Raw genomic sequence first — 24,522 nt, forward strand, 5'->3', positions numbered from 1 at the left:
TTCATTTAAGGGTTGGCAGTGAAGGCAATGTTAACTTGCTGGAGATCCTTGCATACCTGAAGTATGCTGAAGATAAGTAGCTTCTTTCTTTTATTTCTGTGTCCATGGCTGTTACATTGAACAAAAACTTGCTTGCTGGGGCCTTGCTGCTTTGCTATCATTGCTGTGCTTTCCATTGCATTACAGTTATGATGATCACTAATTAGGGTATAATGCATGGTGGAAAAGAGGATATTAGTTGACACTTGGGTGAATATGAGCCACCAGTGTGCTCAGATAGCCAAGGTGGCCAGTAGTGTCTTGGCTTGTATCAGAGATAGTGTAGTGAACAGGAGCGGGGATATGGTAATCCCTCCCCCATACCTCAACACTGGTGAGGTTACACCTTGAGTACTGCATTCAGTTTTAGGCCCCTCGCTACAAGAAAGACATTGAGGCCCTGGAACGTGTCCAGAGGTGAGCAGTGAATCTGTGAAGGGTCTGGAGCACAAGTCTTATGAGAAGTGGCTGAGAGAACTGGGATTATTCGATCTGGTGAAGAGGAGGTTCAGAGGAGACTTACTGCTCTTTCCAGTGACTTGAAGGGAGGTTGTGGTGAGGTGGGGGTCAGCCTCTTCTCCTGAGTAATAGTTATAGGGTGAGAGGACGTGGCCTCAAGTGCCACCAGCAGAAGTTCAGGATATGTATTAGGAAAAACTTCTCTGAAAGAGTGATCAGGTGCTGCAATGAGATGCTTACAGAGGTGGTGGTGTCACTCTCCCTGGTAGTGTTCAAGAAATGCATAGATGTGGTATTAGGGAACATGGCTTAGTGGGCAATGTTGGTGGTATGTGCATGGTTAGACTGGATCATCTCAGAGGTCTCTTCCGACCTTAACGATTCTGTAAAGGAGAATAATGCATCTTCTAGAAGGAATTTTTTTCTTTTTCCAGAGAGAAATGTCTTTTGGGGGCAACAGTCTGAAAATGAATTCCAGAAGACAATATACATACTCAAGAACTATCTTGCTAGTTTTGTTCACAGCTCTACTCTGCTGAAAGTGATGAACTTAGATGTTATGAAATTCAGGTGAATACCCACAGCTACAAGATGCGGGAGCCCTTAAAACTTAACCAGACAGCCTAAAAGCTATTCTCTGTGTCAAGTTCTGAACTCTTTCTTCAGCTTAACCATTCAGAAAAATAAATAGATCCATGGCACTATGTGATTCTAATTAGTAGAAATCTGAACTAAAACTTCTGAGGTGTCTCTCCCAGGACCACTGTGACTAAGTATACATGGATACACATTATTACAGGGATTCTGGGACTTAGAGAGCTCCAAGTGGTTTGAAACACGCTTTGATATTCCATTGGGGGGTAAGTGACTTAAAATTAGCTGTGGATATTAATCTCATTTTTGTAAGCAGGTAAGAGTGTGTAAATTTAAGTGTGAACATAGTTAGAGAACTCAAAAGATTTTACTGCCATACTCAAATTTGATTTCATAGATTAAATAGACTCTGCACAGGACAGATTCTGAAAAATTACACTTTGTAGTCCTATAATACCTGGGAAAAACACTGAAAATGTTTAGATTTTCACATCCTACCTCTGATCTATACTAATTCTATTGCAATGAGAACAGAGAAACAAGATGTTTGTTTTCTCTACATCTCCCTCTGAAATTTTCAGAAGCAATTAGTATGTCATTAAGTCTTTTAATATGCCAGTGCAAATAATCCACTGGAAGTCATGGCTTGGAAGTCTGTAACTGAATTCAGGATTTCATTCACTAAATTTCTTCTCATATTAAAAATAAATCTTGTAGACCAGTGGAGCTGCTATTGGTGCAGAATTCTGGGGAAGAAGAGGCTATACTAAGGTTCTTCATCTAGCCAGATTCCTGTTTGTATGGAATATACAACTTTTCACTGGCTATACCTTCCTGGTCTCAGGAGCAAAGACTAGAGGCCAATATGGTTAATGTAACTGGGCAGCTCCCAGCATGGAAGATGACAAACTGTGTGAACTTAATCCACAATGCAGCACAAGACAGGGGTAGCACCTGTATGGGGAAAAAGTGGAGGAACAAATAGATTTTAGATAGAACCAAGGCAGATGAGGTCAAGAAGAGGGTATACCAGTGAGCCTGGAAATCCTGAAACAGCTCATCCAGACCTTCTGCCTGTAATTTCATAGAAAAGGCCACAATAGAAGAGGAGGATCTGGAAAGCTTTCCATTGTTTTACATGGTCGGTGGGTGGAAGTAGCTGTAGCAGAACTTAGGGTTTCTTGACCACCTTCAGGGATGGAGACTCCCCCACCTCCCTGAGCAGCCTATTCCAATGCATTATTGAGAATTCTCTTATTAAGAAGAGATTTTTCTTAATATCCGATGTGAAGACAGACACTTATTTATCCCTAGAGATAACACTGCTGAATTCCAAAGCAAAGTCGAACGTTAGAGCAGTATTAGTTATATCAACTTATATACCCCATGAGGTCATGTTTTTAACTTAGTATTTTATTTAAATAAAGTGATAAAATGTAACAGTCAACAAACCAAAGAAACTGCATTTCTTTTTTCATTGAATTGTAATTCATCATATGGCTTTATAGAGTTTTGCTGCTAACTACTACAATGGGTTATCTGTCATTAAGTTGAAATATCTACATTACATGCACTGTGGCATGGCATTAAGAATATGGGAAGAACTTATAAAACATTCATATTCTTTTGCTTTGGCAAAGGTCAGTGTAGAGACTCTTTCTTGCTTTCTGGCTCATGACATGATGAGCTTCTTGGTTTCCTAAGCCTGATTTAACTATGGAGAAAATCCTAAAAATAGTTTTGAATTGGTATGCTGGTTTTATGGAGAATATTTAAAAGGGAGAACTCTCAATCTGACACTGCTGTCATCATGTGTTTGCACGGAGATAGCACAGGGTATCAGTATCTGTCTCTGTGTCTCTCCCTCTTTGCTGCTATATTTATCACCCTCCTGGCCATAAAAGGTCTGTCCTGGGGCTCTGACATTCCACTGACTACAGGCATTATTTTTGTTCTGGACATTCAAGTCCAGTCCTTACCCCTGATCCTGTCTACGTCTGCTTTTGCTGCATTCATCATTGCTATATGTTTCTGTTGTTCATCTGTTTCAGAGCTAATCTGTTTGCTGTTGTTCATCCGGGCCCTGGTAAGTGTTTCCTTACGGTATAAGGCTTTATGTTTTCAACTATTTTTTAATTGAATCTGTAATACCGAGTTGATAGTAGCTGCCTTTTGATCTTCTCAAATCAGCAGTGATTTGAGGAAGTAGTGGAAGAAATCCGAAGGCTCAACTGTGGAACAAAGTGAACTAGTGCAAGGATTCACTTACCAAATCGGCTATCCCAGCATATTCTTACAGTACCCTCAAATGAAGCGTGGACTACTGAGTTATAGCAGGAATCTTGTGTTACTACTTCTGGGATTAGAGAATGCGTAATCTAAATATTTTCTAGATGCAGAGGATGTCTTGTGATTTGTAAAGGAGATGAAATGCCATTGACTGAGCTGAAGGAAGTCTTATATACTTTTTTTAAGCTTGTACGTTTGTTCTTTTTTCCTATTTCATTGTTTTCACTTATTGATGAAGCAGATCTTTAAAGAATTACAGATAGTAAATTGTGCAACAGGCACTGCCAGTAGTTCACTTCCCTTGATGTGTATTTACAGCCTACAAACAAGTACTGCCTGTCTGCTCAGATGTCATTCTGAAAATTCATTTCAACAGCTGCTAACATATAGCTCCAAAATCAGCATATTTCTCTAACTAGGTCTTCTATATTTTTAGGCCTGGCTCTGCAGTTACAAAATCTTACACAGATCTTGAGAGGGAGTGCTTCCCTCATAGTAAAAAGGGTTGGCTAGTGTATGTACAGGTGGGATGGGTTTTCTAAAATGTAAAGAGATGGGAGTCAATCAGATTACCAGCCAGTGCTGGTAATAGGAACCAAATTCTCACGAGGTTCAAAACTTCTTGTCATCCCCACAAATGTAGCTTTACTATATCTTGCCAGACTGATGTCACTAGCTGACCTTTACTTGTGAGTAATGTTTGATGTTCCAGAGAAACACAAAACGTAACTGGTAGGATGATGAAACACCTAAAAAAAGGAAATTCTTACATTGCATCAGTAGAAGTTGTCCTTTAATTCAAGCCAGGAGAGCTGACTTCTTGTTCAGCTTGTCTTACTTGGTTCTTACTCTTACCATATACTTCTCTTACTTCTGAGGATACTGAGGCCCATAGATTTAATGTTTAGAAGAAAAAAAATTGCCTTTATGCATTTTAAATATGAAGAAGTTGTTAAGCTTGTGGGCTTTTTTTTTTCCACTCGGAGAAGATGTAAATTGAAATGCAACTTTTCATGTCTCTATTTTACAATACATGAAGTGTTTTATACTTTTGGATTGCATTCCCTACTTTGCATCCTGGAAAGCTGGGGAAGCCCCTGAGCAACAGGACTGAATGGGTGTTAGCATTGTAGCTGCTGTAACCATGAAGAAACTAAACAAAGCTAAAAATAAAACTGGAGAAGATGAAGGGATGCAAGTGCAGTGCTCTACAAAAGGGAGAAAAAAAGAGATGCTCTCATGCTCTTCTCCTTTCAGTGTGTAAAACAAGACTCTGCACACCTTAATTTTGCCAAATAAAAATCACAGTGGTTTGCAAACCCTAACCTTGATCTGCAAACCTGGCAGAGAAAGCAGTGAAGAAAAATGAAGAAGAAATCTTACGAAGCTAGGGAACTTAAGAGGAACTATGTACCACCAAAGACCAACAAAGTGAAATAAATAGCAATAAAAAAATATTGATTGGAATAAGGAGTAAGGATACTAAACAGAATAATTGTGTTCATTAGACTTGCATGAAAAAAAAACCAACCAGCCGAGAGGGCAAATAAAGGAGGAAGCAAGGAACTCAGTTGTTACCATAGAAAACAGTAGGCTAACACTCTTTCTCATCCCTCTCCCTTCCTCAGGTAGAAATTAAGTAAATGGATAAACTAATCTGATTAAAGTAATTGTTCCTCTGTGGTCAAGTTATCATCAATTTCTTTTACACAAAGACTTCTGAATGACTACTGTTGAATTTCTGCAAATGAATGACTGGATCTGTTATGCAAAGAGCAGTTCCTAGACTTTGAGTGGGACCTGAAATATAAATAAGTTGAAACTGTCTTTTTTCATAATTTGCTTTAGTTTGGTGGAGTACGTGAGCCGTTACCGAAGAGGATAGCTTGCTATTTCTTGTCTTGTCCTACTGTCAAAGCAAATAGTGAAGAAAAAGACAGTCTGCAATATTGAAAATGTAAAGACTCGTGAAAAAAAACGTTGGTTTTTTTTGGAATTAAGATTATATTTCAGCTCTGTAAATGATTTCATATCAAAACATGAAATAGTTTCATCAGTATGTACAAAACCAGAAGTAGAACAAATTCCCTATTGTTTTGATTGATATAAAAAGCAATAGTGATCATTTCTCTCCTTTTTTATTGTTTTCAATTTTTCTCAACGTTTTCCCACTGTAGCCTACTCCTATTCATAATCAGGCTAATTCTAGCCATCTTATAAGCATCATGACCACTGATAAGAAAAAGAAAGGTTATCAGGATGTGTTGGTAGAGGCAACTTTTTCTTGCCAGAGGAGAAAACATCTGTTTTTATAGTAACAGCAAAACATAAGACTGGACTGCCAGCTGAAAAAACAAAAGGGAAGTTTTCACTGTATTCGACCTTCATCCCATTTTCAGAAGGGAACTACCTTTCACCTGATCAAATTTCCTCCTATGAGAAATGGCAAAGAAAACTATTGGTGATTGTGCAAAGTAAAACTTATGTGAGGATACCACCTGTATCAACTGTAAAAGTGTGATAAGACCCTTTAAAGGAATCTCTGTTATCACATACAAAATAATCAATAGAATCTTCAGAGTTAGAAGGGACATTTAAAGGTCATAATGCGTGTTTATGGAAAGAGTGATGTCCTCAATCTTGCTGGTTTTAATTGATTATTAAAATCTTAAATTTTAAATTAAATTGGATTTTAAAATTGCATTACAAAAATGAATGAAATGTTTGCATATTTTTGTCTCTGCTTATAACATATTGAATAGTTTTCCTGCAATCTCATACCATTTAAAATCATTTGTTAAATTCAGAAGAAAAGATTAATTTAACAAAAATACTTATGGTACTTCTGAAGAAGTTGAACACGTAAAATTTCATTAGCGGTGATGACTGGAGAAGTTAAACATGTAAGACTTCAGTAGTTTGCGGTAAGAACAGGGAGACTATTACAAGTGAACAGATGCCATAATACAAGGTTTTCTGCTTGTGTTGAATGACATGTGACCTTGAGGCTTAAAAATGAACTCTTCTTAAGAAGCATCAAAAAACAATAATCCTAAGCTTATATGTTTAAAGATTGAAAGTCTTGTTAGTTTAAGTTCTGTACTGTTTGTATGCTGTCTCAAAAGTTTTTTTGACATTACTCTTTATTTTTTATCTTTTTCAGGCAGTCCTGTTAGGTTTACATTCAGAAAATCACAGGGAAAACAAAATTAGAAGGCACTCATGATGTCTTTACCATTCTATCAAAGACACCATGACCATTATGACCGTGCATATCGCCATAAAGCACTGCAGTCAACTGTAAGTCAGTACCAAAAGGAAACAAAGAACAAATCTGCTGTCTATGCTCAAGGATCTGCAGCTTATGCCAGGGGCTCTGCAGCCTACCGCCATGCTTCTGCAGCAGACTTCAGCCTTGAGTCTTCAGCAGCATATAGCCACGGCTCTTCAGCCCACAACCTTGAGTCAGCAGCCTACAGCTATGGATCTACAGCCTATGATCATGCTGCTGCGCAAAGTAAGAGATCTGCTGCCTACAGTCTTGACTCTGAAGCCCTCAGCAAGAGCTCTGCTGCCTATAGTCATGGATCTGAATCTATCAACAAGCTGGCTGCAGCCTACCGCCTGGGGTCAGAGACCTATGGTCTTGGGTAAGGCTAAAAGTAAATCTGTCTTTGAAACAGTATTTTAGAACAAAAATGTGCTACTGTATCCCATTGGTATCAACAGCAAAACTCTCAAGCTCTTCAATACAAATAAGCTCTGTGACATGGTTTAAATATATTTTCCAGACTTAGTGTTTTCTTTTAGCTTTGAGGCTGGGAAGCACTCTGGTCAGCTAGTTTGCTGGACTGACTTGTGTGATATTTGGCATGAAAACAGCGTTGATATGGCTGAATGATGACAAATATGAGCTATATATACATTCTTCAAGCTGGGTGGGCATGAGTCCCCAAAATTGTTCTGCCATATTAAGACTGCTGAAGCTAATATTCAATGCTGAGAGAACTTCTGGGTTGAGGCTGGATCTTGGCCATGATGGAGCAGTAAAAGAACTTGAGGCTGTTTGCATGAGTTGAGCTGACGTGTTCATATATCATTAAACACTTCTGCCTTTGCACAGTGTTTTTATTTTTGTGCTGAGTGAGTCAAGAAATTAAAATCTTCACAGTGAAAATAAGTTGAGAGATACTACTTTCAAAGAATACTGTAACTGTTTATTTTGCATTAGAACAGCTATGCTTAGCTGCTGCTATTTTAGTTTAAGACCGTAAATAATGCTCAAGCATTTACTTTAGCATAATATTTTAGATAGCATAGCCTTGTGTTATATGTATATATCTCAGAAGTTGGGGGAGCATTAAAGTAAGATTAGAGAAGCTGTTAGCAATAAAGAAAACAATCAACAAACTATAGAGAAAACATCTGCTCTCTGTTATATTAATATAAAATTTAGAGCGTTATTAGTAGAACCAGTTGAGACTTGTTCACCAGAAACTTGAATTTTGAAAACAGAATATTCTCCAAGGATTTTGGATAAATATGAATTCTGACCAAAAGTGCTGAGGGAAAAACTCCCTGTACTACAGTAAATAATGCCTTGTGATTACAGCCTTCACTTGTCTTTTAGGAAGTTCAGGGTCAAGATTGCATTTGCCAGAGTTTGTTCAGGAAATTGAACCTCAGGCAGTTAGAGCCCAGATGAATGACTTGGCTGTCTTGGGCTGGGCAATATCCAGTCTTTCCTGTTGAAACAATTTCACTTGTATAAATATTTAACCACTCTGTGAAGTAGCAAGAAAGACTCATTTATAATCTGCTGATAAAGGGATGCAGGCTGGAGATGGTGGGACTGAGTTTTGTTCCTAGAGAATCAAGTAGGGGAAAGTATCCCAAATTGATCCTGCCCTGCAATGATGCAGCTGTGCCTACTTGTTGCTGCTATCCCTAGCCCAAAGCTTTGCTATTTTCATAGAAAACTTTGAATATTCCAATACATGGAAACATTACCTGAAATTACAGAAAATGATTGTAAAAACAAAATCTGCCAAGTCCCATTGATTCAGTGATTGAGGATTTTAGATACTTATTCTGAAATGCTAATCTTCTTGCCAAGAACAACTCTAATTGTTTAATGTACTGAAACTATACTAAGAGAGCTTGGAATGTTTCTAGGTTTCCTAGGTGCTTTGTCTGACATAATAGCTTTTGTTTTGAAACAGTATATTTGGTGCTACTTTTGTAAACTGCTCTGTAGCATAAGAGTTGCCAACAGATCTCATGTACTGTCCTGGCAATCAGAGATGTGAATGTCTCAGCTATAATGTCTCTCTGTGATACTGTCTTTGTACCAGAGGTATGGGAAACTCAGTGCTGCTCTGGGAGACAGTAACTTGGGATATTAGACCTACAAACTTGCACAAAACTTTATACATGGGGAAAATATGTTTCTGAGTGGTAATATTTAAGATAATTTTATGGTCAATGTGGCCTCAATTTTGGTATTTATTTGGTTTCTGAAGCAACTTCTTGGTGGCCATCTTGGTGCAATTTTCAAGATGTAAAAGTGGTGCTGATTTAAAGTAATTCTTTCCAAGTTCATGCTGTCTTCCCCTAAAAGCTCAAAACACGTCAAGGGATAGTGTGGAGACAAGAAGTGTAACTAAAATAATCTGAGCACATCACTTTTTGATTTCATACTTATAAAAGGAATAGTATAATGGTAGGGGGGAAGGGTTGGGGAAGAAAAAGTCTTCAAGAAGTCTTCAAACACTTTCAATTTTCAAAAAGTCGAAGTGCTCTGAATCAAGGTGCTGCATCTAAACTAGAGCCTTGGTGGTTACTTGAAGCCTGAATACACGCAAATCCAAATCCAGATAAAACTGTTCAAATAACTGTTGATTATTGACTGTCATTTGATCTAACATCTAGATTTATGTATAGTCGTTTTGTCAATGTATAGTTTTGTGAATAAACCTTTCTAAGCCCAAGAGGAAAACAGACTATTCAAATACTGAGCTTAAATTCCAGCCACCTCTTATTTTTATTGAAAGTTGCTTCTGCTAAGTTTTACTATTCCTGCAAAATGTGAGTCATCCATTTCTATAACCACTCACAGAAAAGAGTGTCCATAAAGAGGTGAGGCTGATGCACAGTTGATGCTATGTGGGGAATTTATCATGGGAAAGTAATGGTGAAGGACACAGGGCTGAGTAACATGCAAGATGTTGACCTGATCCCAGTTCTTTGAGTGGAAAGTGCCCAGAGCACTGACAGCTTGAAGGAACTACAGCTCCTTCAAAATGAGATAGCCTGTCTGTTCATTGTGTCGCAGTTTGAAAAAAGCTTGAAACAGCTTGGAGAAGCAAGAGGAGAAAAATGAAAGCTGGCAATACTAAGAACAAGTGTGGAGGGATGTGTTTTGCTCTGCTGGTTACCATTTGCCAAAGCTATAAAATGCTGGGCTTGTAAAACAAACTGAGTTTCATCTAGCAAAGGTTGCAATGTCACACCTCGCCCTCTGCACCAGCTTGGATCCCCCCCCTGCCCTGTGCTGTTACTCTTGCCTCTGCAGGGCTTATTTTTTCTTTTCTGTCACTTATTTATTAATCTAATGTAAGCTCAATATTTTGCCTTTGCTCAAACTTTCATTGCTTTTATATGTGCCCTTTTCATGGCTGGCAGCATCAAGTGAAGACAGTTGTGTCATAGAGTTGCTTTCTGACCTAAATGGGCTTGCTTGCAGAGAAAATGTAAGTTAATGGTGTGGCTCAGGTATTTGTATTGATTGCTAGTTCAGGAGAAATAGCAAAGAAGACAGGGACATAATTCAGGTGAACGAAGCAAGGAGAGGAGAGGCATCTTACTGAATTGCAATTAATTAGAGTGCCAGATAGTAATGCTGTTCTGAGCAATAACGTAACCAGGAGCAGCAGAGGGCTGAGTAAATATTGCACTTTAAGAAACATGAGAAGACTTGTGAACTTGACCTCCCTGCTGGCACTGCTCGTCCTTCAGTTTATTATAGGTGAGGGTTAAGAAGGTGGCTTCCAAACGCTGCAGCCGAGCACGGAAATCATTTTAATGTAACCTGCTCCATGGAAACAATTCCCCTTTAGAACATTTGTTGTGGAATCCGTGTTAGGGAACAGCATGATTATTGCCAGCAGTATTGCTTGGTCCCTTGACAAATCTGTCAGCAACTTAAAGCGAGCGTAGTCATCACAGTGTGCTTCTCATCTTATCTTTAGAAGCTGGATCGAAAGAGCTTTCTTGTGAAATGCCTTTATATTTTTATATATATATTCTCATGGTTTGTCAATCCACCCTTTCCTCTTCACAGTGAATCAGTTCAAACATTACATATTAGAAAATAAGTAGCTGCAGGCAGGAGGTGGGCCTGAGAAATGCCTCTTGGCTAGTGGAGCTCCCCTGATACAGCTATGGTATGTAGCAACAGTATCTCTGCCTGCTGGCGGAATAAAATCAGACAGAGGCATTGAAAAAGCACCCTAAGGACAAGAGAATTTTCTAGCGGTGTTGGTGAGCTTACAGATGCCTTTCATGCTGTGGTAGAATAACTGCAAAATAGGGTGTTGTGGCCCACTACTAGGATACATTTCTCAGGCCCAGGATTTCTTTGTGCAGGATGAGAAACCTGTCTCTTCAGGCACAGGGACAAGGGCAGTACCAACATACTGAAGTCTGTTTATATCTTGAAGATATAAATGAGAATATATGTGAGAATATGGCATCAGAACACAACCTCTTCTGGGGAGTCTCACAGGCTCTGCACAGTAACATTGCTCTGTTGGGCTATACGGAATGCTAATAGTGGCTATCAGTCTTTTTTAATATCTCTACAGGATGATACTTGTGCTTTAGCATTTATAACCATTCAGTGACTCTATTGTGAAACTGAGAAAATGCTGGTATTGATATTTTAACATGCTGAAACCATCAAGAAAGGAGGACTTAGGTCACCAACCTTGATAAAGCACCACAGATAGCATCTGACCTGGAAAAAGTACATGTGTGCTAGCTCGGTAGATCAAGTGAGGCTGAAAGCTGTTAAAAGGTCATGGTACTGTTCCTCCCTGTGAAATCAGAGAGCTCTGATATCCTGCTCCTTCTCCTCTGGGGAGATTCTGTTCCACATATCAGATAAAAGGTTGGAACACTTTAAAATAAAGGCCAAGATTTTAGAAACCAGTTCAAGAAAGCAGAGTCCTCCCTTAGGCTACCTAAATAATGGTTGTGGGCAGGGTTTGGTTTTTGTATTGCACAGGAAGAAACAGTAATAACAAAAAAGAAAAACATGGGAATACACCTCAGGGTAGCAATAATGACCAGTTTGTTTTCACGTGCAGAATCCATCAGAATAATAATTTCTGCTCTCATCCACATAGCTCACCCTAAATAGATGCAAATGATAGGAAGGTTTGGAAAGGAGAAATGTTTTCTTCCATTTCAAATTTATTCATCTCGGCTTTTGATTCACTCACTCCAATTCTGAAAAAGGTTTTGGAGTTGATCTGGGTACTCCTGAAAGCACCAGCTGGGTGCTATGATGTGGATACAAGGCAATTAGAAGATTAGGAACAGCTGGGGGAACAAATGAGAACAAAGTAGGAAGCATGCCTTGTCAGTGTGTTAATCCAAGGTATTCTTATAGCTGACATACTGGGTGCTGTTTCTATTATCCTGCCCCAAAAAGTACAGCCTGAAACTAGGAAAGGACTGGAGATTGATGGGGGGGAGAAGGAGGATACTTTCTGCCTAGAGAAGCTAAGGGACTGGGGCTCTTGTCTTGAGAAGGAGTCAAATGTAGGTGTGTAAGAGTGTATACTGTAGTAAAAGATATGTAGAGAATGAACAAGAATATATATATTTTTTTCCCCTGGTATTCTTCACATAGAGCAACAATTAAGCACAAAGTACATTAGAGTGTCATTAACTTAAAACAGGTTCAAAAGAAAGTGCTGTTTGCCTGATATAAATAAGCCGTAAACCCATTTCTGTAGTAGTGATGCAGCCTCTTACTCAATATTTTTGCTGGAAATCAGATTTTTCTAGAGATCTATTTCTCTATATAAACTTTTTAGAAAAATCAGCTTTAGCCTATTGCTAGAGTAGAGAATTGGTCTAAAAGCATCCTTGTCATTAATCAGCATAATGCTTCTCAAGGGGATACTGCTTAGTCCAGGTTGTGTTTTTGGAAGAGCAGATGACTGCAGTAAATTGTTTGCTGTTGTATCAAAGTCTGAGTTCAATAGATGATTGGAGACCCTACATCTATCTCTTCAGTTCACAGATGTCGTCTGTGGCTTCGATAGCAAAGTGTTCTGAGCCCTAGCATAATACCAGTGGGCAGCCCTTGCTCTTAAAAACAGCACAGACTCCCACTGCAGCAGCCCCTTTGAACTGAAGAAGAGTGGGGAAGTTGTCTAGGAAGATACTTTCCTGATTCTTAGCACATACACAGTAGGTGTGTTTTCATTGTGACAGCCAAAATAATCAGGTGGCTACAGCAAAAGGTGCCTTGATCCACAGACACATAGCTTAGAAATCTGCAGTGAGTGTAAATCTGTGTATGTGTAGTATTTTTATCCTATTTCTCATACCTCTGCAGAGGATCTAATTTTATCCCACTTTTTCAGTCTGTGATGAAGATGTCTGACATCAATCTGAAGAGGATAGGGGATATTTTCATTAATGCCAGCTATAGAAGGCATAAATTATGAAGGTGGGGTATTCAGATTCAGCCTCTTGCAGTGTTTGATTTAAAAAGAGAAAAGGAACAGTTTAGAGGAATTTTCTCCATTCTGAATAATTTTGGAGAGTAACAAGTGAAAGAAAAGAATGATATGTAAAGAAAACATCAACAAAGGCCTGGCAGAGGGTAATAAGACTTGCTATGTATGCCACCCATTCATTCCCTGTATAGGTGCGGAATCTGGACCCAAACTGAAAATTAAACTGATGTGATAGCCAAATTCTGTTTTGGGAACAAGTAGATTTGGATTTAACAGTACTCAAAACACAGAGTTGGACTTATGGGTCCCCTCCAACTTAGGATATTCTATGACATTTTCACCATACTTTGTCTATCTTTATGAAAATAGAAACATCTTGACTTTTAAACTGAAGACCAAAAGACACCAATCTTATGTGATCTAGAAACAAAGCAAGGAGTTAAGTGGCCTCCTAAAGGGTTCAGCCTTCAGCCCCGAGGCAATCTGATGGCTGAGTCACAATTCCAGGTTTACCTCATTTTAAATTAGGACAAAAATAAAAGTCAACTGCTAAGTAAAGGACAGATGTTCCTTACAGATCACAGTTCATTTTCAAAAACTAATTAAACATTACCTTTGCTTTCTCTCACCATTTATTTGATAAAGAGTTGTCTCCATGCATTTCTGGTTGGCTGTCAGGTTGTACCACATCATTCCCAAACCCAGGATGGAGGGAACTTTTTATTTATCTTCAGTCTTACATTATGCATGTGCTTTCTTCTCAGTATGTATGAGTTTTGGTCATTATCCTTCTGTGAGTATGATCTGGCTCTGGGCTGAGGAACCTTTCCGAGATGGTATGCCTTAGTTCTGCTCTTGTGTCTGTGTGCATCAGTAAGTTTGTGCCATGCAAACAAACCTTCACTTCAAAAGTTGCATATGATTTCCATAGTGATGCTGAGATAGGGATGAATAGGCAATTCAGATGTTTGTAAAAGGCTGTCAGCTTATGAGGCTACTGCAGCTCTAATGCATAAATCTAAGAGTTAAGGATTCTGTGTTGCATTTGGAGAGGAGGAAGGTATTTGGAGTGCAGTTAGTACAGTTTTTAACCAAATAGGATTGCCTCAAATATGTTTCTCACTGCTCAGTAGTCCTCCCATGATGGTGGGGAGCAGAAGTCTCTTTTGCTTTACTTTTTGTTCTTCCCGCTCACACTGCACCACTGAAGGAAATTCCACTTTCTGAGCCCTATGCTCTGCCCTATAATTTCTCTGAGGAGTCCTAAAAGCGTCATTACTTTGGATATATTTGTCCACCAACAATATTTTTGCTGGAGGCCAGACTTGAATTGAAAGCTGTGCGTTTAAGGAAAGTAGAAGTCATCAGTTCAGATACAATCTTCAGAATTACTTGGTGGCCTTAGCAACTAAAACTGTGTATATAAACTCACCAGTCCCAAACTAACCAATGAAATGTGCATTGCCAACAGGTATGTTGTTTATTCTCTATATTTAGATTTCTTATCAAGGGGCATCAGTGTTATATTTGTAATGATCTGCTTGTAAAAAGTGCATTTTGTTTTCTGCTTAGTAACTTCACTATTAAAGACAATATTTTCTTGCTTTTCAAATGACAACAAAAATGAGCTAATTTAATATTATGTTAGAATGTTTCTTAACAGCTTTTTTCCAGAATTTAACAATATCATTTTTATTTCAGACTGAAAGATTCCAATCTAATGATTGAAGATCAGTCCTATAAAATGAGCCCCAAAGCAAAGAGAGCAAAACAGCATTTGGTATCTGAGGACAAAGAGAATGAAGCCATAGACTATTCAGTACCTATATTCACAGGACGGTATGTACATTTTTTCATTTTTTGACAACTTTTGATATTTTATTGATGAATTCTAAAATAACAAATCCTTTTTTTTCTTTTTTTTTTTTTCCTGGACCTTGAGGAGGTTGTTTGCACTTCACATGAATGTTAAAAAGATGTTAACTAACTGGCAGAAAGTCAGTCATGGGGCATCCAGAACCAGGACAAATGGATCCAGGTGTCTGGACTTTGTTTCAAACGTGTCACCAGGGACACTTTCTATGAAATTACGATATAATTATAACTCCACTTACTGGGAACTGGATGAGCGTGCTGTCCATGTTATTTAGCTTGTTCTGGTGGTTTAAAGGCTTGTAATCCAGTGTCCCCTGTCAATCATATTAACAATGAAATAATGTGCCGATGTTTTGTCCTGGCAGAGGGAAAACCTGGGTTGAAACCAAGTAGTTTCTCAAATCCGTTATAATGATTCATGTAGATCTCACGTGTTGGTGGTATTTATTGAGCAGCTACTACTGACGTAATATGTTTTACAGCAGCAGTGTCCTCAGCAAAGCTGAATGTGAACTTTGTGTGGAAGCCAGAACCAACACGAGCAAGGAAGCTCCCTTGTCCTTTTCAGGATATAGCATAATGATTCTGTTAGGAATATGTGACAGATCAAGTCCATTTGTTCACATTGATCCATACCAGGGTGGGGTGTGGAAAAAAGATTTCTGATTTGAGGCCAGAAGAAAAGTTTCTTGCCCACCCGCAATTGAACAGAAGCCTTCCTCTAGCTTGCCTTTCTTCTGCTATGCATGTTTTTCATGGGGTATTTCCACACTGTTTCTGGGAGTTGGTACCCTGTGCCTGTTGCTTAGTCAGCGCTCAGAACACAAGTCACCCCTACTCTGTGGCCAGGCTTGTGCTTTTGTGTGATGCTGACTTCCACTTTGTCAGTGGGAAATGTTATTCTTTTGCCTTTTGAGCATTCTGCTTTTGTGATGAGGCCAGCAGTTCTGGTTTTTATTCATTCCTTTCAACCATCCTGGAATATTTTTTTACTTTCCCTTTGTATGTTTCCATGTCAGATTCACTTCCCAACATTCAGAAGTGCCTACTGTTGCATTTTTCAAGTATTTCTCAGAGTTTCAGCTATATATATTCTGTGATAGAAATACGTAAATGTCTCACATGAATCTTGCAGCAACATATTTTCAAGGCTTCTCATTATCTATATACTTTACTCAGCTTTTGCCATCTGTGTCCCATGCCCTCAAACATTAATATGCTCCCTTTTAATTTTGTCTGCAGTCTACAAAAGTAAAATGTATCGTGTTGGGCAACTGATGGCTTTGCTCCTGGATGGTGATCTTAGATTTTACACAGGCTCCTGTGATCTTAATAAAGCATGACCTTTCTTTTTTTTATTTCACTTTTTTTTGTACAATGAACATGATAATATCTAATTCAGTGTGATAATGTGCGGTTTCATTTGCTTGTATCTGTGTGATACCTGCAGATACTAAGTTTAAAGATACTGACAGATTCTTACACTGTACTATTTATCTTCTTACTACCATGGAAATCAATCTCACTTTTTGCACTTGGCAACTCCAAGTTTGTCTGTGATTTCGTGCCACCAAAGTGACCCAAATAGATTTTCTGCAATTACTTTAAAAACATAAAAAAGGCACGTGATGCCAACTCAACAGAGCATGAAATGTTTGGGATACTTTTTTTAGGCTTTTTTTCTGTTGGCATCATGTCCATAAGCACATGCCATGGCTGTGGAAATTGCATGCCACATTCCTGTCATGTATTTATTTTTGTTTGAAAGATAGCAGCTGAATCATGTGCGTGTTATATGTCATTCCCAAATTCTCCTGTGAAATGGATGTGTGGCTTCCCATGGGGAGATAGCTTTGACAAGGGATAGTTATTTATAAAGGTCAGCTCTACGTGAGTTCATTGGTGCTGATGCCTGGGCTGGATGACCTTCAGCACTGTGTCACCCTTTCTGTGACTTGATTCTATTTCAGACCATCAGATTCTACTGGAAAAAAAATACATATCCCTCACTCAGATTATTCAGTTCGTACGTCTTTTTCTGAAATGCGTAGCCTTATGCTTGCAAGATAAAACTAGGGAGGGCTAGCCATTATTCCAGGTAATAACACTTGATGTAATTCTGTAGGTGCTAAAAATACTTGGTATGGGTTGTGGGACTCTTTGCAGCCACTAACAAGTATAAGCCAAAGAACTGCAGATGGTACATACTCTTTAAATAATAATTTGTATGTGTCATTTGGAGTTTGATCTTGTTTCTGTTCAAAAATTATATTCTACTGAAACCCTGAGACGTGGCTGAAGAATCAATTCTTAAATGATACTGACTGCTGCTTCTGATGCATTCATCATTGCAGGAAACATGTTTTTCTTTGATCTGGGAAGATTACAGCAAGAAAAAAAATGCTTAGCAAAACTAAATATTTAATACTGTTGATCAAAAGGCTCTAGGGACCATTACTGCAGACAGCTAGGCTGGATCCTGTATTAGACTGAGGATTCATCAGCTCCCAGGGGGTGCTTTATTCCTTGAGGTTCATATTGTGAAGTTGCTAAGATATTAATTGCTTGTTATCAAGGAAGTAATGTCAGTTTGCCTTTGAATCAGAATGCCACTGATTCATTAAAACTGAATATAGATAACTACATTCATATGCATTAAATCAGGCTTTCAAAATTGTCTTTAGAAATTTGTCATATTTCTGCAGCTCAGATATTTCTGAGAAGAGCTGATGTGCTGGTGTAAAGAGAATCATCACACTGATACACTTAAGAATCACTGAAGTAGCCTGAAACACAGAAAGGCAGAGTTTGAGCGTGTGAGGGAAGTCAAAGCTCTAAGCTGTTAAGAAAGCTGTTAGCCTTTTGAGGATCTTTTATGAGTAATTATTCTTACAGCATACTGCTTGACTGTACTGCATCTCACTGAACTGATATTGTGCTCTTAATGTAAGGGGTTGGACAGTTAGTTATGGGCCTGAATCCAAATTTTCCTTAATGTTGAGATGTCCTATCAAATGCATAATGTTAGTAATCTTAGAGAAAACAAAAAATTGTTTTTATATGTAGCAGAAGCATTTTATGATCAAACAGCAAGGCTGTGCTTGAGTGTATTCTGGAAATAAACAATGGCTTTTTCTCTGTAGTGTTTACAAGACAGTTTGTCCAGTACTCAAACAGAACCTTTTTTCATTCTGCCATCTAATGTTCATAGAATCTGCATAAAATGGCTTGGGTTGGAAAGGGCCTTAAAATCCTCCATTTCCAGTCCTTCTGCCTTAAGGAGCTGGATAAGGCTGCTGAGGGCCCCATCCAGCCTGGTCTCGAGCCAGGGATGGGACATCCACAGCTCCTCTGGGCAGCCTGTGCCAATGCCTCAGTGCTTTTTCTCCTGACATCTAAACCAAATCTCCCCTCTTTTAGTTTAAAGCTATTTCCCCTTGTCCTATTGTTATCACACCATGTAAAAAGTTGGTCTCCCTTAAAGTACTGGAAGGCCACAATGAGGTCTCCTCAGAGCCTTTTCTTCTTCAAGCTGAACAAGCCCAACTTCCTCAGCCTGTATTTGTAGGAGAGATGCTCCAGCCCCCTGACCTAAAGTAAATAAACTCAGCAGAAAGGTAGTAATATTTCTCCTTAGGTCAAGGAGCTCTAATTATATATGTGTTATTTACTATAGAATCTATGATGTCCTGATGGTGCCAAAACACCATGACCTCAATAGTACTTCCATGTGTGTATCTGAAAATAGGATTGGAACTGTTGGGAATACAAGTTCTTTGCATCCTAATTTGTAGAAATGCTTCAAGGAAATCCTTATTCATCTCCTTAAAAACACTTGGAAGGTGAAGGTCAGTCATTCTGCAAACATTAAAGGATTGAATTTTTTATGAACAAAGAGAGTCGTGACTTAAAAGACGGACTGAATACTCTGTCATTCTTCAGTACGCTTCCATGTTTCTACTTTGAATAATACCTGTAGGCTGTTACAGAAGTAATGATCTTCAAGGCAGAAATACATTATGAAATACCTAATATGAAAGACCTGTAACATCTTCTGTAGTTGGCTGACTTAATAGAAAATATAAGTGGAATATGTTCTCTGCATTTTTCAATATGATTCTGCTTTTTAAACTTTCTTTCAGTGAAGTAAATATCAGTGGGATCACAGATACAGAAGAAGAAAGAATTAAAGAGAGTGCTGCCTACGTTGCCAAAAGGAACCTCTTTGCGACTGGTGAAGGAGTTAGTGTCAGCAAGGTGGCCAAGTCTGTCTCTGAAGAGGAACATCATGAGAAAAAATCAAGGAAAGTAACAATAAGGGAGTCTGCAGAGCGTGTGGCCCTGAAGAAAACGGTAAAATAATAGAAGTGAACATCTATGCAGTATTCAGTGCAGGTCTTCTTTGGTTTTTGTAAAGAGCCTCTCACATCACAGCCCTGATTTACACCAAGAGCAATAGCAGTTAGGTTAGTAAATCCCGAGCTATTTTCAATGAAAGTATTTTCAGTGACTTAAACTCTAGTTACAGTCCCAACAATCTTGGCATTGGGTGGCAAGAAAAGAGGCATCAGAAACCGTAGTAATGTTGGGAGAGAGGGAGGCAGAATGGAACAGGGGAATACTCTTTCTGCTGTGCTCACACCTATGTAAGTGGCACAGCATCCCCCACCTGAACCACAAGGCAGTTTTGAGGCAGTACTTGGCAATAAGAAGGTGATGGGATAATTCCTGACATTTTATGGCCTGGGGACAAGCTTGTCCAAAGTGTTTATTACAGTGTTTTAATTACAGTGTGCAAATAAGGAAGGCAATTGTCAGCATCTGGAACTGATTGTCTAATTATGGGTAGCTTTGATGCTTCTGCGCAAATTGTTAAAAAAAAAAAGTAATCAGATGGTAGTTATGAATATATTACGACCAGAGTGGGATAATATATTAAATAGAAATACATGTTGTTTAGCTAATTTATTAATGTTCTATGCAGAATTGGCAGTATGGTCCTAAAATATCCTTATGACGTGAAGTTGGAAAGGCTGTAAACACTTGAAGGTTGAAAAACTGAGAAGCAGTGAAGGTGAACTATTATAACAAATAGAAATTTCTACACACGGAAGGAAAAGAATAAGCAAGAGGGGAATGCCTGGTCAGGTGCAAGTACCAAAGAGTCTAGGAGTTATAATAGGTCACAAATTTAATGTCAGTTAAAATCAGGATTCTATTGCATAAAAACAAAAGCCGTTCCAGAGTGTATTAACAAAATTATTGTCAATAAAACATAGGAGAAAATTATTTAATTGTATTGGAAACTGTTGGACCTCTGATAATGCTTTGAAGAAAGCAAGATTTATAGTATATTAGTAATTTTTTTTCTGGGTCTAAGAACAGTCAGGTGAAATGGTTACCCAGGGATAATGGAAGATCCCACCAGCAGGAAAGATTTGAGAGCAGTTCTGTCAGAGACGCTCCAGGCTTACATGACCTTGCATTAGAGAAGGAGTACAGAAGACATCTGAGTTTCATGATTTTGCCTTTTACTGTGTATATCAAAACAAAATTTTAAACATGGAGCATTATTTTATTTAGGATCATTCTGAGAAGAAAATATAGTTAAACGAAATCTAGTTATTTTGAAAAGATAAACTCTTGAATATAAACATTTCTTTGTGTGTGTTCAAGTGAGATATATACATTAAATATTCTTACCTGGATTTTAGATTGAAAATTGCTTTTTAAAAATTCAGAAACACCTTTTTAGTTTTTAATGGTTTGCACTTGTAAATAATGAAGTTTATAATGAGATGTTTCTTTTCCAGCTAGAAGATACTCAGGCATTTCACAAAAAGTTGAATCAAGATAAACTTCTACATCCTCCCGAGTTTGTTATCAAACCTCGTTCTCACACTATCTGGGAAAAGCAAAATGTCAAATTTCATTGTACGGTGGCTGGCTGGCCAGCACCCCGTGTTACATGGTAAGTTTGTATCTCTGTCACTCAAAGTCACCCCAGTAAATGCAGCATATTTTCCAGTAAAAGTACATTATGGCTGAAAATACAGGGTTAGAGGCCACCCTAAGCCTTTCAAATCGCTGTACAAAAACAAAGCAAAATACTAAAAGTATTTGGTAGCAACGATACACAGGTATCATGCATATTTTTCATATAAATATCCCACATACGCTTTCTGTCTTCTGATTAAGGAAAAATAGCAATGCAATTTATCATCAGTGCTATCCGTAAAAGAGTGATTTCCACATATTTGTCTTTAGTCCACTAATGCCATTAAACAAAGCATTAACAAGTTCTAGTTGCTTTATTGCTTGTCTATTGAGCAGATGTAGTACTCAGCCTCCAAGAAAATGAAATCTCATTACACCAACTGGTTCATAGAGGTCACATCCTGATTATCTGAAGTCAAATGCTACGGATAGATGTAGGATTAGCCAAATCTTCTGAAATTTTGGAGTCTACTGGAAGCTTTCCATTCACTAGATCTTTGGATTAAATCATTATTGTAAGAACTCCATAATACATTCTTTGTCATAGCTGAAGGTGCAATTTGACTCTTGTGTTAAAGTTTATCCAGAATGAAATTTAGTTTAACTTAATTAACAGTGACTTGTGAAGCTTTACAGTCTTGCTGTTTATTATGCTAATTTTTCTAATAACTTTTATGTCACACATTCAAATTGCTAAGACAATAAATAATAACTTTTCCTCAAACGTAAAATGAGATTTGGTACTCACTCTTTAATTTAAAAGATTCTTCTAGAATGTGTGTATATAAAATGAACAACAAATAAGCCCATGCTCGGTGTTAAGCATTAATTAGGAATGTGTCCTGTGAAGATTCTGTTTGTGGGGACAATGGAATACAGCTATTATATCATGGTGTTAAGTAATAATCATATTTTGTAATTATTATTTGAGTTGCTTAATGGAATCTGTGTTTATTTAGGTCTTAAAAAAAAAATTAATTTCAGGATTTATCCTTATAACAAAGCTGAGGAAGTGTGGGATAGATGAGTGGACAGTGAGGTGGGTTGAGAACTGGCTGACTGGCAGAGCGCAGAGGGTCGTCGTTGGTGGTGCAGAGTCTGGCTGGAGACCTGTAACCAGTGGTGTCCCCCAGGGGTCTGTGCTGGGTCCGGTCTTGTTCAACAACTTCATCAATGACCTTGATGAGGGGATAGTGGCCACCCTCAGCAAGTTTGCTGATGATACGAAGTTGGGAGGATTGGCTGACACGCCTGAAGGCTGTGCTGCCATTCAGCGAGACCTGGACAGGCTGGAGAGCTGGGCAGTAAGAAACCCGGATGAGGTTCAACAAAAGCAAGTGTAGGGTCTTACACCTAGGGAGGAATAATTGCATGCACCAATACAGGCTGGGGGATGAGCTGCTGGAGAGGAGCTCTGCAGAGAGGGACCTGGGCGTCCTGGTGGACGACAGGTTGGCCATGAGCCAGCAGTGTGCCCTCGTGGCCAAAAAGGCCAATGGCATTCTGGGGTGCATTAAGAAGAGCGTGTCCAGCAGGTTGAGGGAGGTGATCCTCTCCCTCTACTCTGCCCTGGTAAGGCCTCATCTGGAGTACTGTGTCCAGTTCTGGGCTCCCCAGTACAAAAAAGACAGGGATCTCTTGGAAAGAGTCCAGCGGAGGGCCACAAAGATGGTGAAGGGCCTGGAGCATCTCCCCTATGAAGAAAGGCTAAGTAAACTGGGTCTGTTTAGCCTTGAGAAAAGAAGACTGAGAGGGGACCTGATCCAGGTTTATAAATATCTGAGGTGTGGCGGCCATAGCGGTGAGGCCAGTCTCTTTTCAGTGGTACGTGGAGACAGGACGAGGGGAAACGGACATAAGCTGCAGCATAGGAAGTTTCGCACGAATGTGCGTAAGAACTTCTTCACGGTGAGGGTGACGGAGCACTGGAACAGGCTGCCCAGGGAGGTTGTGGAGTCTCCTTCTCTGGAGATATTCAAGTCTCGCCTGGACGCCTACCTGTGCGACCTGGTGTAGGGAACCTGCTTTGGCAGGGGGGTTGGTCTCGATGATCTCTAGAGGTCCCTTCCAACCCCTACAATTCTGTGATTCTGTGACTTAACAAAAAGAACCTCTAAAAGGTACATTAATAGGCCAGAGCTGATGCTCAGGAAGTTTTTCTTTAGACTAGGCAACCAATAGGTAGGCTCTTTATAGACACATATTTCCAGTTGTTTAAGAGCTGTAAATGCACTGTTTTTATGTTACTCCTAAAGGAGGACAAATGCTTCAGATCTGGTCTCTGTTGAATATGAAGAATGGTCAGCTACACTTGTGGCTGTAATCCAGTTCTGTAACCTGAACTTAACCAATGAGTCAAGAGCAGGGCCATTTGCATTTTGCTTGAGATCCACCTTGTCCTGAAAACTGGCATGCTTAAAAACCAACCTTTCAATTATTTGACTTTGCTCTTGCTGTGAACCACCCTTTCATCTACATACTAAATATGGATGGTGGAAATTAATGCATAATTTTATAATACATTTGAATTCTAAAGGGACTTTAGTTTGCCATGGGCTACTAAGGGGAAAAATGGTTCAACCCTTTCAGCAGGTGTCTTTGCTCAGAGTTACAGAACAGAACTGACCTGGTTCTGTCAGTTTGCATTCAGAATTTTTAACTAAATGTCAGTTGTATTTTCCAAAGAGTCATTCTTTGTATAAGCAATGAAGACCTTTTCATGTTGTGCATGATAAATTAGAAAGCTTCACGGACTTTCTCTAAAGAATTCTTACTGTGTGTTGCAGCTGTCCTGACTCCCTTAGAAAAAGCTTATGGACATTTGAAACCAGTAGAAGAAAGCACAAACTATCAGTGCGTAATGACAGTGGGAGGTTGCAGTCCAACATTAGCTAATGACTTGGCTCTTCTGGAATCTGCGTTTCCAGAAATAACAAGTGGTTCTTCTAAGATGAGCACTATTCTTTCCATAGACAAATATAAATCAGCAAAAATTAAATCATTTTTTAAAATAATTTGATAATGAACACAGATGAAGTCAAATTTTTCTTCTTGCTAGAGTAACTCAGTTAAAACTTAAATCTGCACAGCACCACATGCTACCAAATGCCTTCTGTGCCAACAGGATCCAAGGGATGCTCTTGGATCAAATCCAGTCTTGTTCTATAGGATTTCGCATTCACTAGAAAATAATAAGAATTGGTAACATTATTCTATTTTCTAAACTATTTGACACAGGACAGAGAATATAAAGGTGCTCAGGTGTTGCCAGTCCTGAGGGTGCCATTGTGCTGAAGAGTAGTGGCAAATGGATTCACTTGTAGTGGAACAGTGCTGTAGGTCAGGATAATGAAGTAGGAGATCTGTAATGAAGCCAAGTAGATCTGCACCTTTGGAGTCCAAAACAGAGGGTGCTGCCCTGCATCAATTCCCTTTTCTTAGATGTTTTACTGAGCAAATGATCAGGATGACAATCACTGAGTGATTTTCACTCACTTTGGTGCTTGGATAAATC

General features: G+C 38.9%; 1 protein-coding gene across 3 annotated transcripts in view; it reads left to right on the top strand.

Annotated features, from left to right (window-relative positions):
* Positions 1-3,020: 3,020 nt before the first annotated feature.
* MYOM1 (myomesin 1) overlaps positions 3,021-24,522 on the top strand; it is a 79,827-nt gene continuing 58,325 nt past the window's right edge. For all 3 annotated transcript variants that reach the window (XM_085220824.1, XM_085220825.1, XM_085220826.1), the window contains exons 1-5: positions 3,021-3,178; positions 6,545-7,031; positions 14,838-14,975; positions 19,154-19,364; positions 20,825-20,982. In XM_085220824.1, the coding sequence (XP_085076950.1) occupies positions 6,604-7,031; positions 14,838-14,975; positions 19,154-19,364; positions 20,825-20,982 (935 nt within the window). In that variant the 5' untranslated portion in view covers positions 3,021-3,178; positions 6,545-6,603. The remainder of the gene's footprint in view (positions 3,179-6,544; positions 7,032-14,837; positions 14,976-19,153; positions 19,365-20,824; positions 20,983-24,522) is intronic.

The sequence above is a fragment of the Meleagris gallopavo genome, chromosome 3 (genome assembly GCF_905368555.1).
Source record: "Meleagris gallopavo chromosome 3, MGAL_WU_HG_1.1, whole genome shotgun sequence".
NCBI lineage: Eukaryota > Metazoa > Chordata > Aves > Galliformes > Phasianidae > Meleagris > Meleagris gallopavo.